At 41.2% G+C, this 20,640-nt stretch overlaps 1 protein-coding gene across 1 annotated transcript in view; it reads left to right on the forward strand.

Annotated features, from left to right (window-relative positions):
• The window catches only part of celsr3 (cadherin, EGF LAG seven-pass G-type receptor 3), a 383,004-nt gene that overhangs the window by 195,971 nt on the left and 166,393 nt on the right, over window positions 1–20,640 (forward strand). Inside the window, exon 10 of the mRNA XM_086001957.1 lies at window positions 20,087–20,272. Coding sequence (XP_085858083.1) covers window positions 20,087–20,272 — 186 coding nt within the window. The remainder of the gene's footprint in view (window positions 1–20,086; window positions 20,273–20,640) is intronic.

The following is a 20,640-nucleotide window of genomic DNA, read 5'->3' on the forward strand; positions in this document are numbered from 1 at the left end:
CTCTGGTTCTTTTGCCAATCACCTTAAATCTGTGTCCCCTGGTTACTGACTCTTCTGCCATTGGAAACAGTTTCTCCTTATTTACTCTATCTAAACCATTCATGATTTTGAATACCTCTATTAAATCTCCTCTTAACCTTCTCTGCTCTAAGGAGAACAACCCCAGCTTCTCCAGTCTCCACATAACTGAAGTTCCTCATTCCTGGTACCATTCTAGTAAATCTCCTCTGCATCCTCTCTAAGGCCTTGACATCCTTCCTAAAGTGTGGTGCCCAGAATTGAACACAATACTCCAGCTGAGGCCTAACCAGTGTTTTATAACGGTTTAGCATAGATTCCTTGCTTTTATACTCTATAACTCTATATATAAAGCCACGGATCCCGTATGTTTTCTTCAAACTTCAGTTTGTGCTTTATGTCCTAATATATGCCTCACTACAGGGGAAGATTTTCTTTGATTGCTATTTCTAGCAAAATTGTAAACCTGATCTTTTGTAATACACTTATGATTTTATTAGGAATGCAGCACGTTATTATGACCGGGAATGCATTGCCTGAAAGGGTAGTGGAAGCAGATTCAATAGTAACTTTCAAAAGGAAATTGGATAAATATTTGAAGGGAAGAAAATTGCAGGGCTATAAGGAAAGAGCAGGGGAGTGGGACTAACTGTATAGCTCTTTCAAAGGGCCGGCGCAGGCACGATGGGCCGAATAGCCTCCTCTTATACTGTAAGATTCTATGTCCCTTGTTTTATTCTTTTTAACTGATGCGCATCTCAGTGGGGTGCGGGCTCGGGGTTGTGAACAGCTAGAATAGATTGCCAGATAGGATAATTCAGGCTAGGACACTTTACTCATTTAAGAAACAGCTGGATACTGTGATGGGAAGTTGGCAGGATTTGTATCCTGGAAGGATGAGAGCATTCAGCTGAGCTGAATCGATCTTGCAATTTGCTTCCGTTTGTACTAACAAGTGAAAATTTGTGACGGTGCCTTTACTATATTGACCAAATAATGCGCTTTTTGTTCAACTGTTTTTTCAATTGCAGTCTGAATAATAATTTACTTGTTCGAAGAGAGTGAGAGCTTACTCTGTCCTGCCGGTTTCCTCCATGTCTCCCAGCAGCAGTGGATGGCACCAGCTCAGTAAATTAACCAAATGGTGCAATATAATTAGGCAGTAGCATGTTTATATGAAGAGGACTTTTAAACCCTTCATTTCAAAAGACAGTGTCATTATGGTTATTAGAATGCCTCTGGAATGTTAATAAGCTGTTGCCTCCATTCGTCACTGTTACTATTGGAAATTATTTCTGCGATCAGTGACACAGTTCAAACTTCAGCATGCAGTGTTGATTCAACTTAACCTGTTATCCTGATTGCCACAGTGCAGCCCTTCTTAACCCCAGCAGCATCAATTTAGAGGGTGATGTGATCAGCAGAAAGAGCACTGTCACTTTTGCTGGAAAAAGTGTGCGCATTGCCGTCACGCTTCCACCTATCGTTCATTCAATGGATCGTCTCTGTGACTACCGCTACAGTACATGTCACCGCATTTCCTGCTGCATGCTTGATTACAAAACATATTATTTAATTACTGTAGTAAAACCATCTTCAATTTTCATTTGTTAACATATGCTCATAATGAAGTCATTGGCTTTGAAATTGCATCACGCCCATTTATCGGGCGTTGTGCAGACACCTGCGGACCCAAAATCGCGGGCAGGAAGTGCACGCACACACTTCAGGCCGGAAGTGCGCCACCCACCATATTGAGTAAGGACAAACGAGAGACATCCTTTGACCACACCTAAAGCAAGCGTTAGGCCCCTTATTTGCATATGCAAAGGGACTAACGCCTGTTTGAGGACCCTTTCCCAAGATTGGTTTGCCCTGAGGCAGCCAACACCATGGTGGGCTGCACTCGGACACTAGCCCTTCAGATCGCCTGCAACAAAGAAGGTAGGTAAGTTACTGGAATGTGGAGCCAGGAGAGTCCCCCCACCTGACTCTATATTTAAGCACCCTCCCAATTGTCGCCGCTCCCGACCCCCAGCCCCTGTGACTCTCGGCCCCCCGACTCCGGCCCGACGTGACCCGCACCCTCGGCCCCAGTTATTGAAGACCACTGTAACGTTAGCAGCGACCCAATTTTTCCCCAGTCTGTTGCGTCACACAGTGTGGTACAAAGCCCAGTATCCAGAGTGCCTCGGACCTCACCATTCTGACGCAAGGTTTTTACCCTGCGTGCCCGATAATGGGTGCTCCTGAATTTCTGGGCTTCTGTATTTCATTGTAGGGACTATCACTTTAATGACCTAAATTTATTTAAAGCACTAAGTACACATCCTGGAATTGGGGGCATCTTTGAAACTGAAGAGAATTCACCACGGTCATGGAGAAGTTGTTGATGGGCAACATCTTCCTGGACAGAATTAATGGCTCAGTCTTTTTATCACTGAAGATAACGCACCATTTGTCTACCCAATTCTGTCTATATCTTACAGCAGTGATTCAATTATCACTTCTTCAATTAGGGATTTACTCTTCTGTAAAGGGTGCTATGATCAGCAAAGAGAACAGTGTCACTTTTGATGACATTGCCAAGTCATCGATGAAAACAAGTGTCAGCCAAATGCACACTTATCTCAGAGGCTTTAGTACAAGTGTTGTAATAACCAGATAACATCTGTTTATCACTACTCGTATTTGAAGCCTTTGAAGAAGTTGTATATTGAGTACAGCAGCTCACCAGATGAGTGGCTGACTTCCCAAGGTGGAGATGATATATAAAACGGAAGGCTCTAGAAAGATTTGAGGGCTGTTGCTTGTGCCTGATAGCAAGAGGATCATTCGATTTCTGGACAGTGAGATTGAGAACATCACAGTTTGCTTTGAAGTCAAATTGGCTACCGCATAGCACGTGCTTTTAAGTGGACCAAATTATTTTGTGTCACTTCCTGTTCCTGAACACATCTCTCTCTTTATTTAGTCTTCTACGTTTTCTAAGTAGCCACCTCTTTCTCTGGCCATTGTGGCTGCAGTATTTTCCCATCCACTTGACTTTTGGCTCGTGGAACCTAATTGCACCTCCAGTAAATGCTCTTAAACAGTTGCCATTTAGAGACGCCCGTGTATTTGCATATTCGATCAAGTCGCAGTTAATGTACTTGTATAACACACTGCTATCCCTACAGGGCAGTGAAATAGAAACGACTAATGATTACTTGTAAGTGATTTGTTTGTGGCGTGACCGACAGAACAAATTCTATTTGATTGGCAACAAGCAATAATTTTATCCCCTTTTGGAAGCAGAGAGGAGACCACTTTAATTGTTGCTCATATTGTGGGACCTTGCCATTATTCTGGCAAAGGCTTTTCCTCAGTCTTAATTAGTACTCCTGGTCCCAACAGCGCTAACAACACTTCAACTTCATGTTTGGTCACTCCACTATCAACATGATTATTAACAGTGAAAACAACAGGGGGGGGGGGGGTGAAGTTCAACACTGCCTTCAATCTGGAAAAAGCCTTTGAATCTGCTTACTGCAATCCCTGTGGCTGTTGCTTGTCAAGCTGAGTGTTACAGTAAAGGATCTGCAGCAGTTGTACAACAACACTGCTATCTGTATTATGTTGTGTTGTAGAGATCTTCCATACAGTATCAACAGAATTATGACAGCTGCAATTCACGTCAGTGTCGACTTCATCACCAATTTGTGCTACACTGATGCTTTCATTTTGATAATGCTGTCTGGTATATCAACTGGTAACCACACTTGGGCTCTCTCCCAATGCTCTTAACTTTTTACAGCAAAAGGGTAGTTTTTATTTATTCATTCACGGGATGTGGCAAGGCCAGCATTTATTGCCCATCCCTAATTGCCCTTGAGAAGGTGGTGGTGAGCTGCCTTCTTGACTCGCTGCAGTCCTTGTGTACTCCCACAGTGCTGACTCTGTCGTAGTGGTTTGGTATAACTGAGTGGCTTGCTAGGCTATTTCAGAGGGCAGTTAAGAGTCAACCACATTGTTGTGTGTCTGGAGTCACATATAGGCCAGAGCAGGTAAGGACAGCAGGTTTTTACGACAATCCAGTAGTTTCATGGTCACCTTTACTGATACCAGCTTTTAAATTCCAGATTTATTTAATTAACTAAATTTAAATTTCCCTAGCTGCCGTGGTGGGATTTGACCTCATGTCTCCGGATTATTAGTCCAGGCCTCTGGATTACTAGCCCAGGAGCATAACCATTGGCAGGCCCGTATCTCCTTCAAACTGAAACGTACAACTTTATGCACGACATGAATGGGATAACTTTTTGAACTAATGATTGAAGGAGCAGATATTACACGGCATCTTTTAATATCAAAATAAATATTCACTCACACAGAGTCATAGTCATTACAGCACAGAAGGAGGCCATTCGGCCCATCGAGTCCATGTAGAGCAATCCAATCAGTCCCATTCCCCCGCTCTATCCCCGTAGCCCAGTGTCTGACATTCAACCATAAAAATCCAGCACTGAGAGGGCTAATTGTAGAAAATGGCCTCACTTTTATGGTTGGAGTTGAATTCATTTGAAAAGGTGTTATATAACCAGAGGACCATGCCACATGAACTGAGGGGGAGTGGGAGAGAATGGCAGTATAAATTGGAATGGGAGGGTGCCAGCGTGAATTGGGGGAAGGGGTAGAGAATTGCCACCGTTAACTGAGGAGGAGGAGGGGGTGCAGTCGAGTGGCTCAGTGATCTGGGAAGGGAGAGAATTAATCATTTTAAAACACCTTGACATTCGATAAAAACAGTTAACAATTGGCTTTTGCAACAGCACGTACCAATACATTTCCACAAAAGCCCGTAATTCCCATGTGAGAATTAAGAGAAAATCTTAAGAATGTCTCCCTGCTAATAACCAGCGTCATACTGTGACTGCAGTCTGACCCCAGTGCCCACGATTCCCTCCTGCTGCTGACTGCACAGTACAAAATCCCGCCCTTCAATTTTCTGATTGTCTTCTGCTTATAATGATCCTTATTTTTCATTGTTTTGTGTTGTGTATCAATCTTATTTCATTTTCTTCTTTCTTTTTCAGCCCATTTGACTTGAGTGTCTTTGTACTGCCATCCATTTTAACATCACTCTGCTGTACATAATCCTGTTGCTGCTGTTTATAATGCTGATACTGTTTCATGTTTCATAAATAAGTATTAGAGAGTGAAGTGTGTGTTTTCTGCTTTTGGTTCTTGGAGCGTGACTGTCATTGATTTTTGCATTTATTAACGGTCATGTTGATCATTGTGAAGTACCCTGTGTTTCCCATTGGAAGCGATTTGTCACCACTTTTGTGTTGATGTTAACACTGGAAATTTGGCTTATTTAGTAGACACTTAACTTGCAAATGTAACACCCGCTGACGGGTTGCAATTCCTGGGCTATTATGTCTTAGCCACATGATAGGCTCTGTTAAAAAAAAAAAAATTATGGATGTGGCACCCAAATGGAGAAAAGTTATTTCCAAGTCAGCAGGAGTAAACACCAGCAAGGCCAGGCATGCACGTGTCTGGCAGGGAGTTGCCGACAGGGTGAAAGCTGTGCCCCCACCAATGCCCTGGACTGTGGAAGACCTCTTGAAGAAATGTAACAAGTTGCACAAAAGTATAAAGGTAAGCCAAAACTATTATTATATAAATAAAGGAACAAAAAACAGTTAATGTATTACAAGGTCATCCATGCAAGATGATTGTAACATAAGCATACTGTTGGCAGTCAAATATGGTGCGATAGTTGCAATTAATGTACTAATCGGCTACAAGTAGTGTTAGCCCTCATACCTGCAGAATAATGTAAATTCAGATTATTAAAGAAAAAGACAGACTGTCCAATAAAGACAGGTGATTCTCTAGAAATGGAGAGCAGCGTTGGTATATGGGAGATGAAATATGTAGACCCATTCTGATTCACATGGTGTGAATCAACAGATATGTCATGAGTATGATTTGGCACAGCAGGGCATGAATGGCACTTGTTCTGGGATTCAAAGTGCTGTCCCTGGCTCATCCATACAGTTATAACACTGTAGGGGTAATTTTAATCTTATCTGCCTGGTGGTAAACTGACGCGATCAGATTGGCCGCCCATTTTACTTTGGTGAAGTCAATGGAAATAAAACAGGCGGCCGATCGGGTCATATCAGTTTTCCACCAGGCAGGTTAAGCTAAAATAACCCCAATGTGTCTTTGTCCTATATCAGCATCATTTGTTAAAAGCAAATGCATCATTTTTTCTAGACTGGGCTGGCTTCAAATGCTGGAGGCAGAACTAGCACTGGAGGGTGAAGGATCCGGGAGAAAGCTGTGCTGACCTAGGGGGCTTGCTTGAGTGAGTTCTACATATAGGTACTGCAGAGGTATGTACATGCCCATCATAGTATTCCTGGAGAAAGTATTGCAGAATCAAGGCAGTAAAGAAAGGCATTCAAGCAGTACGTACTGACATGACTGCACAATAATAGGAACATGTTCTCCAATGTCCCATGTGCTCTCTTTACAGGTGAAGACTCCAGCAGCAGCCCAGTCACTGACCTATCTCAAGAGCAAGATGAATAGTATCAGAAGAAGCATTGCCCTCCCATATATTTTAGCAGCATTGAGTCACTTGCCTCACAGGATAGGGAGGTGCAGCAAGGTCCACTTGACGAAGCCAACACAATTAATCGTGAAGGGCCATAACCACGGCAGTCTTCAGAGCGGCTTGTAGTTGCTTTGTGGAGGTCCAGCCGCTCTGGATTTTCTCTATTCGTATCTCAGGAACTTGGCTTCTCACCAGAGCCCTTTGAGCAAAGGATGCTGGATCATGCGTTTGGTGCAGCCATTTCATTTGGCTCCACGGGAAGCACTGTGCAGCAAAATCAGGATGTTCTGAAGAAACACTGTCCCAGATTTTGAACAATGTGACCAGTATGAGTAGGGTCATTGAGGATGCCTTCCCCAGTCTGAGGCCTGATACGCAGCAAGTGATAGACATTGTGGTGTGTGTCGTAGCCTCAGTAAGCGAGACCATAACCACAGTTAGGTGTCTGTCGGTCACACTGCAGCTATGAATTAGAAGAGACTTGAGCACCATGGTGCTGCAGGAAACGTGTACCTGATGAGGACATGCCTTCCTGTTGTGTGAAGGAAAGCTGTGCACCAGGCTTGCTAATTTGGTCTCATGCTAGCAGCAGACTGGTATGAACACTAAGCCCAGCACAAGTGTCAATGGAACCCTAACCCTAACTCGAAACCCTTGGATGTAGGAGCAACAACATCTCAGCAAGCTCTTGGGACTGGTGCTGGTGCTTTGGGGTTGCTTGGGCTGGAGCAGAGCATCTGCCTCCTCAGAAGGAGATAGGGGCATTCCCTGCATGTAGAAGTAGATCAGGCCCTACAGCTTTGAGGACAAACACTAGGACCTCAATAAATCCAACTCACCCGTTCATTTGGAGGCATCTTTTTCCATGACATTACATTGAAATCTTTGCGCATAAATGCACCTTTTCACACTTGACATTCTGCACATACATCCCAGTAAAGACACAGGCAGGGATCTGTACAGTAACATACATTACAGTTAAATAAATGTTGCCATTAATTAAAACATCATCCTGCCTATGTCTGTTTTGTAAGCATCAAGGGATAGCAGCAGGTGTTCTTACTGAGTTATTGTTGCGGTGTAGGACAGTAATAAGCAAGCAGATTAGATGAACACCATTATGATGAAGCACATATAAAATGTCCCAGTGCTGTAGCTCAAGGGACGAAGTCATCAGTTAACTGCCGTCACTGTTCTTGGGCTTCTAGCTATCCTCCTTTCTCAGAGGGTGGATGTTATGGGTCTCCCGTTGTTCTACTCTTCCACAGATGCCTTATGATAATTGATAACTGCATGTTTATGCATCACTTACTGAGAATGTTGCATTGCATGTACATCATTGCCAATTTGGTGACATTTTCAGGGCATGCAAGAGGTAGCTGCCAGAGAAGTCCAGGCAGCTGAAGTGCTCTTTGAGCATGCAAAAAGCCTGTTTGATCAGCCCCCAGATCTGGGCATAGGTTTCACTGTGACTCAACTCAGCTGTACTATGGGCTTGTGCAGAGGTATAAGAGACTTGCATACCTCACATCTCCCAACACCCAGCCTTTGAGCTTTCCCCTTGGAAGAGTTCTGTAATGTTGGATTGGTACAGGTTGTAATACTTGTGGCTAATCCTTCAGAAAACGCAATTAACATGTATCATCCTGAATTGATGATCATGTACCGCTGCATATTAAGGGAGTGAAAGGTCTTTGTATATGTCTTGGCAAAGCTGGACAATGCTCAAATTGCCACATAGGTGCAGTCAATTTCACCTTAAACTCTAGGGGTGCCCACAAGCCTGTCACCTTTAGGTTTGCAAGAGCTGCTCTGTGTCAAAAATCATCTATGACCAAATAGCACATCAGTTATCTGTTTTATGGCTCTGGACTTGAGAGCAGATCACCCCTATGATGTTCTCTGTGAAGGTCTGTTAGCTACATGGAAACTGAGGGCTCTCATTAACGTGATGACCACAGGGAGGTCAGTGCTGACTAAAGGCTGTTCCTTCAACTTGTTGTCCATGACATGACCAAGCCAGTAACCACATCCCTAAACAGTCTCTGTCTTTACATGTACTGCTTCTCTGTTGGGGACAGTAGCGAATTCTTGACCTTGTGCAGGTCAGTTTTGTATGTAGCCTTCACTCCTGCTCAGTCTTACTGTCTACTGCAGCAGTGAAGGCCTGCACAGATTGCAGCTGTAGTGCTCGCCAGCATATTTCCCTATCCCAGATATATAATTCCAACTCGGTTTGAGGGGAACAGTGCCAGTGGAGAATTCATTGCACCCTACGGAAAACATCAGCAATTGATGATAAGAGCCATTAACTAGCCCATAATTGGCATTGTTAAGCAGTGGCCTTTACAATAACTGCAAAGAATTAAAGCTAATTTTTTTTCACACAGTTGAAAACCTGGAATAATGTTGGTACAGCCAGCTGATTCTTTATAGCACCTTTCCCCAGTTTTTTGTTAATTTTAATGCCAACTCAAAGGGCACAAGTAGCAGAAAACATACCTCTTAATCTTTGACATACTTTTGGTTCTTTGTCTATTTCTGTCACTTTTTTTGAATGTTCTTGTTCATACAATGATTTCTTGGATCAATTACTGAGCCAGAAGAGCAAGGGAGCTAAATTGACATCAGGATAAATCAGTTATTCAACCTGGGTGGCTCAAAGATTATGTAATTTCTAACTTGTTTTTTTATCTGCTCGTAATCAGTTGAAATTGCACAATATGTAACACATCTGATGGTTTGGGCAATGAATGATGCTCACATATGATCAAACAATAAAGGAGAACTCAATATAATGGGAATCAGAGCTGAACTTATAAACAGTTTATAGTATATGAAAGATATCACACAATTGAACAAGGGGAAATGGTCTCATGACATGAGTAACGATGTTCTGAGTATGCTTTGTCCAGAGAACTCCTTGCTCTTTTTCTAATAATGCCATGGGATCTTTTACATCCACCTGAACAGGTAGACAGTATCTCCGACAATGCAGCACTGCCTTAGTACTGCACTGAAATGTCAGCATTGTTTTAAGTGTAGCAATGTTTCCACCCCAAGTGGTGACTCCTATTGAGTTCTAGGATAAGTGATGGTGTATTGAGAATCTAAATGTCACTTTTTTTTTTCTTTTGAATTAAAAATCTGTTGTGACATATAAAGATGCTTGAAACTAACCAGAATGCATTAATTTTAAAGTAAAAATTCTTTTTTTTTGTTTCATGGAGCATGCCCCAAACACACTCCCCCACCCCCTAGAAATTCATCACCAATTTTGTGCCTTCAACCTTTGATTTTTCCCTTCAGTCTTTTGTTACTTATGTTTTTTATTTCTAATTGAAGGAATGCTATGTGCATTTATTGCTTAAGGTACAAAGCCCCTGTAACTTCTTGTTTTCACATGTCATCTTCATTCTTGACTTGTCAGCTTTTTTGAAGCTGCTACTCAGTGTTACAAGTTTTCAGTGTGCCGTAGGTATTCAGCCGTCTATATTGGTGCTGGCCACTCCCATAGGCAATCTCAGCAACTTATGCTCAGGAGTGTGCCCGTATGGCCCATTGTCTAATTACATGATTGTTTAACCCAGAGGTGCAACAGCAGTAGTCCCTAGTGATCTGGATATTGTGTCTTTCACATGTGCCCTCGTGCATTTCGCCAAATATTTAAGTCTTAAGATATTTAAGTTTAACTTCAAAAAATGTACAACAACATTTAATTTTTTAAAAGGCTCATCAGATTAGTATGTATGCATTTTGTTTAAATATTAAGTTACAATTGTGTATTTTTTTCCTTTTAAATCCAAGAAACATGTTGTCTTACATGTTATCTACTTAATATTCTATTTAATATTTATCAATTTATTGTTCTATTTATTTTCTTTATGTATCTTGAGGCTTTTCTCTTGCATGTTATGAATGCAATAAGTTTTTCATTCCAACACCCCGCATGCACCAATGGCTTACTGCGAGTGGGCATAGGGATAATGTTTTGAGTTCAGTGCTCCCGTCGCAGAACTGGGTACGCCAGGAGCACATGTCAGAAATTTGGGCGTGTACCTGAATTCCTGATGCAAACTTCCAGTGTGTGAAATCTTGTGACAGGAGCGCTGAAAACAAAAATGTACCCTGTATTCTATCTGTGGAAAGATTACTAGGGATGTCATCCCTTTAAGATACTTTTGGTGGCATAATGTTGCCCATTTCATCCCGCACCAGTATCATACATTTTGTTTTTGAATGATATAATGTTCTCTCCCGTGCCTCTACATTGAGGGTTTCTTTAAGGCATTAGGAGTATGTTTGCATCAGCTACTTAGTTTTTTTTTTCAGTTTAATACCATCAAAGTTTTAAAGGATTATGAGGACTACTTGCAAGCAACAGTGTTTTTCCGATCACAAAAATCTTTTCCACATTTCTTGAACTTTTAATTAGTTGCTATTGATGGACAGTCAAAATACTTCAAGCAGACCAGCTTTAAACACTTTTAATAAAATAATGCCCCTGGGCATTCACCACTACTGTCAGATCTGCGAAAAGGCTTTGTTGCTATTCTTCCACCCATGACCTGGTGAACTGTTTAGTTTATCTGGGTTTATCAGGCTGCACCAAAAGATAACTGTTCCAAAGATCAGAAGCCATTCTGTAGAATAAATTTAAAGAAAGAAAACAGTACATATGCTTCAATATTTTTTTTTTTAAAGCAATAAAATGCAAACGCTGGAAATCTAAAATAAAACAGAAAATGCTGAAAATACTCAGCAGGTTAGTTAGCATCAGTGGAGAGAACAAACAAGTTAATGTGTCAGGTTCATAACCCTTCATCAGAATGGAAAAATACAGATGAATAGCATTTATAAAGAAGCAGAGCAAAGGGAAGGGGGGAATGCACACATACATAGAAGAGAAGTAGAATAACCAAGTGCTTAAATGGAAAATAGGAGATGGTTAAATGGATGAAGTGATATTAACATAAGATGGTAGGATGAAGCAAACTAGCATAAATTTAAGAGATACAGAGAACATGTGAATAGATGAGGCAGTGGAGGATAAAATAGAAACAGGAAAATTAGCAAAGTGGGAGCTATAGTTAATGTTTGAAATTATTAAAGTCAGTATTAAGTTCAGAGGGCTGCAAAGTGCCTAATGGGAAGATAAGGTGCCAATCCTCGAGCTTGTGTTAAGCTTCATTGGAACAGTGTAGAAGGCCAAAGATGAAGAGGTCAGACTGGGAAGGGAAGTTAAAGTAGCAAGCGATGGAACTCAAGATCATGGTTGCAGACAGAATAAAGGTGTTTGACAAGGTGGTCAGCTAATCTGTGTTTGGTCTTCGAAATATAGAGACTGTGCCATGAGCAGCAAATACTGTAGAGTAGTAGGTTGGTGCAAGTACACCTGAATTGCTGTCTCACATGGAAGGAGTGTTTGTGGCATTGGACAGTGGTGTGTAAGGAGGTGAATGGAGTGGTGTGGCATCTCCTGCACTTGTACGGGACGGTGCCAGGGGAAAGAAAGCCGGTGACAAGAGTGGTGCACGAGTAAACCAGCGTGTCACAGAGGGAATGGTCTCTTTGAAACAGAAAGAGAGGAAGATGAGTTTCCAGGTGGGATAATGTTGAAGATGGTGGAAGCAGCAAAAGATGATCTGGCGAACGCAGAGGCTTCTGGAGTGGAAGATGAAGACGAGGGGGGCCTTATCAAGGTGGTGTGAGGGAAGAAGTACAGGAAATTGGATGGACCCAGTTGAGGGTCCTGTCTTCCACAGCATAATAGAATCTTCAGCTAACAAAAAAGAACATTTCAGAAGCTCTGGTGTGGAAGGAGACATGATTAGAGCAGACACGACAGAGAAACTGGGAGGAAGAAATGGAGCCTTTACAAGAAGCGGGATTGGAAGAAGTGCAATCCAGGTAGCTGTCTGAGTCAATGGGTTTGTAATAGATTTTTGCTTCCACTAGTACTGTTATTTGGGATTAACAGTATCAGCTCTGGACCAGGTCCATACCACCTCTTCACCACCAGTGCTATAAAGAGAGCCACCTTGATACCAGCCAGTAAACTTGACCAGGAACTAGTAGGAATTACATTGAAGATACCAGCTGGCATCATCTGAACTCTAGTACTACCATCTGTTGCATATCAATACTTATGGAGTATTTGTCAGTAGTCTATGGTCTCAGCATTGACTGGTACCGAGCCATAACTAAAGAAAAAGAACCATTCTTTGACACTGGCTGAGGAGTGATCCCACATACCAATCAGCATCAGCTAATGCCTGCAATCATCCTACTGCAATAGATCCCTCTCACACTGAATTGCTGATTGCCTGCTGGTGCAAAAACCATGGGATGGCAATCTCGCCTCAACAGTTAACTGGGATAGGCAATTCAGCAGCTAATGGTCAGAGTCATCCAGATAAGTGGAGAATCCACCCAGGGGTTCTTCAGGACATTTTACAGCTCTGTTAATTAACCTCGTTGCATAATTTGACAATCACCAGCTCCCTGTTTACTCAAGGACTGCAGGTGTACATATTCCATCCCTTTGCCTGATTCCCATGGTCCCCAAAAGATTTAAGAAGCACAGTGATTGTTTGACACTGCCATCGAGCATAGCTTGCTAATCTTGCTGCTCCATGGGAGGGACCTTCTGTCTCAATTGTTAGGTGAGATCTTCATACTCAGACCCAACCAAATTCCATTTGAGGATGAATTCCAAGAGGGCAGCCTCTCTTTTAATGGTTTTCCTCCAGGAATTGTACCTATAACACTAAATGGAAGAAATGTTTTTAATAATGTTACACCAGGAGCTCCGACTCCCAAACTATGTTCTCTAGTCTGGGTGTATCCCCCAGCATCTGTCATCTTTACCCAGAGAGTGGTGAAAATGTGGAACTCGCTACCACAGGGAGTGGTTGAAGTGAATAATATAGATGCATTTAAAGGGAGGCTAGATAAGCATATGAGAGAGAAGGGAATAGAGGGTTATGCTGATCGAGTTAGATGAGGAAAGACTGGAGGAGGCTCGAGGGGAGCATAAATGCTGGCATGGACTGGTTGGGCTAAATGACATGTTTCTGTGCTGTATATCCTATGTTACCTCTTCACCCAAAATGGAGTTGTATACGTATTCATGTAGGAGTAATTGCCTTTGTTAAGTCTCCCCTGGTTTTCATGGGATCCTTTCCTCATGAAGTAAGTGTGGAAATCAAGTTCCCTATACTGTCCTTTAATTCCTCCTTAGGATTTAAGTCCAGCACTCCATGCATTCATTGATTCAGCAAGCTTCTGTCATTGGGAACCTAAGTGTGGGCCCAGATTGGAGAGAAACAAAGCTGGAAGTGCAAGTTAGAAAAGTAGTCAGCAAAACTAGTAGGGAGCAGAAACAAAGGCCAACAGTAAAGAGGGTCAAAGTGCAGAAAAATATTAAACAGGCAAAGTTGTAGGCACTTTATCTAAATGCATGTAACATTCGCAACAAGGTGGATGAATTAATGGCACTAATAGAAGTAAATGGGTATGATGTAATTGCCATTACAGAGACATGGTTGCAGGGCAACCAAAGTTGGGAACTGAATGTTCCAGGGTACTCAACATTTAGGAAGGACAGACAAAAAGGAAAAGGAGGTGGCATAGCGCTTTTAATAAGGGATGAGATCGGTACAGTAGAGATAATAGATCTTGGCTCGGCAGATCGTGATGTAGAACTGGAATCAGTTTGGGTGGAGCTAGGAAACAGCAAAGGGCGGAAAACATTGGCGGGAGTTGTGTATAGGCCACCAAACAGTAGTGGTAGTGTAGGGCACAGTATCAATCAAGAAATTAGAAGTGTATGTAATAAGGGCAATACGGTAATCATGGGGGGACTTTAATCTACATATTGACTGGGCAAATCAAATTACTACTAATGGTGTGGAGGACGAATTCTTGGAATGCATGCGAGATGGTTTCCGCGTCAATATGTGGAGGAACCAACCAGGGAACAGACTATTCTGGATCTGGTACTTTGTAATGAGAAAGGGCTAATCAATAATCTTGTGGTAAGGGGGCCTTTAGGAACAAGTGACCATAATATGATTGAATTTTACATTAAATTTGAGAGCGATGTAGTCCAATCTGAAACTAAGGTCATCAATCTAAACAGAGGAAACTACAAGGGTATGAGGGACAAGTTGGCCATGGTAGATTGGGAGACTACACTAAAAGGTATGAAGGTGGATATACAATGGATAACATTCAAGGAAATAGTGCATAATTTGCAACAAACATTTTTACTCTAGGGCATAAAAACCCAAAAGGAAAAGTGATCCAACCATGGCTAACAAAAGAAATTAAAGCTAGTATTAAATCAAAGGAGGAAGCTTATAAAGTTGCCAGAAGAAGCGGTCAGCCTGAGGATTGGGATCTTTTTAGAAATCAGCAAAGGGGGACCAAAAAATTGCTAAAGAAAGGGAAAATGGAATATGAGCACAAACTAGCGAAAAATATAAAAACGGATTGTAAAAGCGTCTATAGGTATGTGCAAAGGAAAAGACTGGCGAAGGTAAATGTAGGTCCTTTACAGTCAGAGACGGGAGAATTTATAATGGGGAATGAGGAAAGGGCAGAGAAATTAAATAAATACTTTGTTTCTGTCTTCACGGAGGAAGACACAAAAAACCTCCCAGAAAAACGGAAAAATCCAAGGGTGTGGCAAGAATGAGGAACTTAAAGAAATTATTATTAGTTAAAAAACAGTACTAGCAAAATTAATGGAACTAAAAGTCGATAAATCCCAAGGACCGGATGACCTACATCCTAGAGTTTTGAAAGAGGTGGCCATTGGGATAGTGGACGCATTGGTTGTCATCTTCCAAAGTTCTATAGATTCTGGAAAGGTTCCTGCAGATTGGAAGATACCAAATGTAACCCCGCTATTTAAGAAAGGAGGGAGAGAGAAAATGGGGAACTACAGACCTGTTAGCCTCACATCAGTAGTTGGAAAAATGTTGGAATCTATTATAAAGGATGCAATAACTGGGCACTTACAAACTAATAGTAAGATTGGGCAGAGTCAACATGGATTTATGAAAGGGAAATCCTGTTTAACAAACCTATTGGAGTTCTTTGAGGATGTAACTAGTGGAGTAGACAAAGGGGAACCGGTAGATGTGTATTTGGATTTTCAGAAGGCCTTCGATAAGGTCCCACACGAGGTTGGTGAACAAAATTAGGGCACTTGGAATTGGGGGTAATATACTAGCATGGATTGAGAATTGGTTAACAGACAGAAAAAGAGTAGGGATAAACGGGTCTTTTTCAGGATGGCAGGCTGTGACTAGTGGGATACTGCAAGGATCGGTGCTTGAGCCCCAGCTATTCACAAGCTATATCAATGATTTGGATTAGGAGACTAAATGTAACATTTCCAAATTTGCTGATGATACAAAGCTAGATGGCAGTGTCAGTTGCGATGAGGATGTGAAGAGGCTTCAAGGGGATCTCGACAGGCTCAGTGAGTGGGCGAGAACCTGGCAGATGGAATATAATGTGGATAAATGTGAAGTTATCCAATTTGGTAGAAAAAACAAAGGCAGAATATTTCCTAAATGGTGAAAGATTGGGGAATGCAGATGCTCAAAAGGACCTGGGTGTCCTTGTACATGAGTCACTGAAAGTGAATGTGCAGGTGCAGCAAACCATTAGGAAGGCAAATGGTATGCTGGCCTTCATTACAAGAGGATTTGAGTACAGGAGTAAAGAAGTCATACTCCAATTATATAGGGCCTTGGTGAGACCACACCTGGAGTACTGTGTACAATTTTGGTCTCCTTACCTAAGGAAGGATATACTTGCCATAGAGGGAGTGCAACGAAGGTTCACGAGATTGATTCCTGGGATGGCGATACTGTCATATCAGAAGAGATTGAGTAAACTAGCCCTGTATTCTCTTGAATTCAGAAGAATGAGAGGGGATCTCATTGAAGCATACAGAATTATTACAGGGCTTGATAGGATGGATGCTGGGTGAATGTTTCCCTTGGCTGGGGAGTCTAGAACCAGGGGCTAAAGGGTAGGCCGTTCACGACTGAGATGAGAAGAAATTTCTTCACACAGAGGGTGGTGAATCTTTGGAATTCTCTACCCCAGAGGGCTGTGGAGGCTCAGTCATTGGGTATATTCAAAACAGAAGTTGATAGATTTCTGACTAGTAATGGCATCAAGGGATATGGCGACAGGGCCGGTGAATAGAGTTGAGGCAGAAGATCAGCCATGATCTCATTGAATGGCGGAGCAGGCTTGAAGGGCCGAATGGCCTACTCCTGCTCCTATTTCTTATGTTCTTATGATTGTTGATCCACCCTTTTCAATATAGCATGACGATGGTGCAGTCCTTGGCCCTCATCTGCCCAAAACGGTTTCCCAATTACATCTGCAGCAACAATAATTATTTCATTCTTGAATCCTCCTCAGCTGGGCAAGAATATCTGTTTAACTCAGGAAAGCATCTAGAGTTACAACATTCTGCTGTTGGTCTATGATCCTAAGGTTCTGGCAAAGCCAATTTAAAGCGAAAGTTATCTAAGTGTGTAACTTTGTTAACCAGGCAACAGCGAGACCCCTGAGCTCAGTGAAGGAGTATTTCATTGACTCTGGAGCTAACTTGTGATCTAATCTCAAATGAGTCTTGAATTTAGTCGGCAGAGATGACCTTCATTTTAGCAAGTCTGTCAGACAATGATGCAATGAATGAAAAACAAAGAAAGATTGTCTGCCTTGTTGGTGTTCTTTGTTCCTTCATTGAGGCATCCTGAAGAATTGAGGTCCCCATTTTGTCTTCCCCTCAATATCTTGCCATCAGTTTCTTTGAGTTAGATCAAAATAGTTTGACATTTATCAAACAGACCTTAGGTTACAGACTGTGTCGGCATGGGAAGATCCCATGGGCGATATCCCGCCGTCATCACTGACCTGAAAAATGTCTTAAAGCAAAAATCAGCCTTCGTGATTTTGTCCAGAATGAAATATGCTTATTCTGTGAAATCCATTAGTGGGTGGAGGAAGCCTATATTGAAGAAATGAAAAAAAAACCAAAAGGTAGGTAATCATTCTCTTCATGTTGAATCTGATGTGCAACTCATGTCCAATTCACACACATGGGGGGAAAAGTAGCATGCTCTCTTGCTCTTCCTTTGTATAGTGTGTCCCTCTCTTGCAGTTAGGTTTTGCTTTGTCCCTTCCCCCGCTCCCCATGGTCTACATTTGTCTCTCTGTTTGCCTATCTTGGGAATGTCTCTGTTTGACTGCCTTCCATCTGTCTTTCTTCTCTAGCAGCCAATTTCATCAAAAGGAGCCAGAATAAATAATTTCCGTATATCTTTCTAATGCTTCTTCATTTCATTTATTTTTCTGTCTTTGGCTTTCTGTATCTTGAAGCTTGTGATGTACAGCTGCAATGTTAGATGCAATAACCTGACTCAAATTTTGTCTTGACAGATGGCAAAGGAAGTTTCTGTCGTACTGTTTTTTTTCCCTCCTTGCTATCTCTTCAAGTGTATGATTCTTCCTCTATCCTTTACTCTGTGTTAACTGTTAACAGCTTCACTGCCAGAAACGTAGTTTCATTTAAACAAAAATCTTCTTTAATGACATTACTAAGATTTATATTTATTCTGCTGTTATATTTAATTTTTGTGCAGTCAGTAAAATTTCACAATTGCCTGTTACTTAAGTAAAATTATAGTATATTGCTGTGAATAAGCGGATTTCTTGAAGTTTGGATTCAGATGTAAATGAAATTTGAGTTGGAATTTTTATTTGAAAGACCTTCAAGGTTTAAATGTGTTCACTTTCATAGAACCCACAATTTTAATACATATTTAGAATTAGAGATATACGAGCATTACTTAATGCATATTACTCAATCTCTCATTATAATCCTGCTTTAAATATTGATATGAGGAAAGACGGGAGAAGGCTTGAGTGAAGCATAAATGGACTGGTTGGGCGGAATGGCCTGTTTCTTTGCTGTATATTCTATGTAACATCTTGTAGTTAATTATTTTCCAGTAAAATCCCCTTTCCCTGCCATATGACCTTCTTATCAAAAGTATTATAACTCCTTAAAATACTTCACTTTGATCCAAATGATCTTAGGACTAATTGCCTTTTCATTTGTTTTAGTGCTTTAATGATTAATTGCCTAAATTGAGGGATGAGGTAGCACAGGTAGAGTTATTACATGCTCACTGCAGTTTGATAGGATTAGTCAAGATGTTATATATTACAGGTAACTGTGGGAGTGACACAGATACCTTCTGAATTTCAATATCAACTTATTTTCCTTGGGGAATCAGTCATTGCCGCAGAGCTTCAAATTTACCCTCGAATTTGAAAATTATTCAATTAGTGCCAACTCCAGATTAGTGGATGAGTGAAGTGTCATGGGTGTGACCAGTCTGTGAAGTGACCGTGTCAGTCTTTACAGTTTTGGTATTAGACTGGCTGAAGAGCTAGTCTTTTGGGATGTTTGCAGTTAATCAGAGACTAACTTTTTTTGAAGCTGTTCACACTTCCAAAAATGGGAAGTGAGAGCCAGGAGGAAGAAAACGGGTAAGGAAGATATTTCAAGCATTTGTTTCTTGAAGTGTTGGAATAGAAAGATTAAGTTATATTGGATCGGAGAAAGTGCCAGCTGTGGTAACATAACAATAGGAGACAGAATGCAGAAGAAACAATAATGGGGGAAATGAAGCAAAATATTTTTACAAATTTATTTTTATTTAAATTGTCTTTTTTTATTTTTATAGTTTAGAATGAATTTAAAATAAAGCCACTTGAGATATTTGAGTGGCTTTATTATATAATATGGTTGTTTTCGCATTTTAGTTTGAGCTGAAAGCTTTGCAAAGTGGTGAGCCTAGGGAGAATTCTTGTTTCCTAAAACCTGATGGTAGATATATTTTTATATATATAAAAAAAGCCCAGTGGTATAAAACAAAGTATGAGGGGAATAGTGTTATGGTCTATAACACACTCAAGAGATTCAAAAATGCACTTATGCTCTTACTGCTTATAGTATCATCGGAACCCAAAAGTGCAATGTAGACACATAGGACCCTCCTTATCCTCCTCCGTGATTTGATTATATTTTATAAAATGCTGTAAGATTAAATCTCGTTTTATTTTTTTTCCTCTTTCAATTTCCTCTGTAGCATATGTCATTCCTTGGCCAGGCTGACATCAGTACTGGTTGCTAAGCAGTGTACAGAGGTGGCTCACAGGTGAAGTGTCTAACCTCTACCTTTTGCCTCATCTGTTAATATGGCTGGTGCCAGCAAACTTGAGGTGTGGAGAAATGGAGGCATCTGGCCATTTTCTAGGGAATCTTTTTTTCTGTGTTTGCTATATAACATTTGATGTTAAACTACTCTCTCAATTCTGATTTTTCTAAACTTTCTGCTCCTTAATTTTCAGTTGAATTCAGGGCACCTATCATTTGCTGTCAATCGGGGGAGCAGTCGGACTGTAAGGTTGCTGCTGAATCAAATACCATTGAATGACGGGAGGTGGCATGATCTTCAACTGGAGCTACGAGATGTGAGGAATGGGCGCGATATACGATACATAGCAACCATCACTATTGATTTTGGACTTTATCAGGTCAGATTAATTTATTAGTAGACGTATCGTAAAGTTATAGCACGTAGGAGGAATTTGATCTTTAAAGGGGCTGTAATAACCACAAAGTTGAAAGGCAAACCATTTCTCTACTCTACCAAATTGAGTGCAGTGTATTTTTGTCCAAATCGCAGTTGTGCAAGTTTTTCCCATGTCTGGGCTCCGTTATGCTCAGTTTAAAAAAAAATCATTAATATACAATTCTATTGTATGCAAATCTCAATTGTCTTAAACAATACACCATAAAATTAACAATCTATAATAATGTGTGTGACCCTTCATCTGGTACTCATTCCTTGGGGAACACAATACACCCTATAAGCTTTTATCGCCTCATTAACGGGGCATCT

This window comes from Somniosus microcephalus, chromosome 11, assembly GCF_052327205.1.
Source record: "Somniosus microcephalus isolate GS21.2 chromosome 11, FLI_Smic_1.0, whole genome shotgun sequence".
NCBI classification, from domain to species: Eukaryota; Metazoa; Chordata; class Chondrichthyes; order Squaliformes; family Somniosidae; genus Somniosus; species Somniosus microcephalus.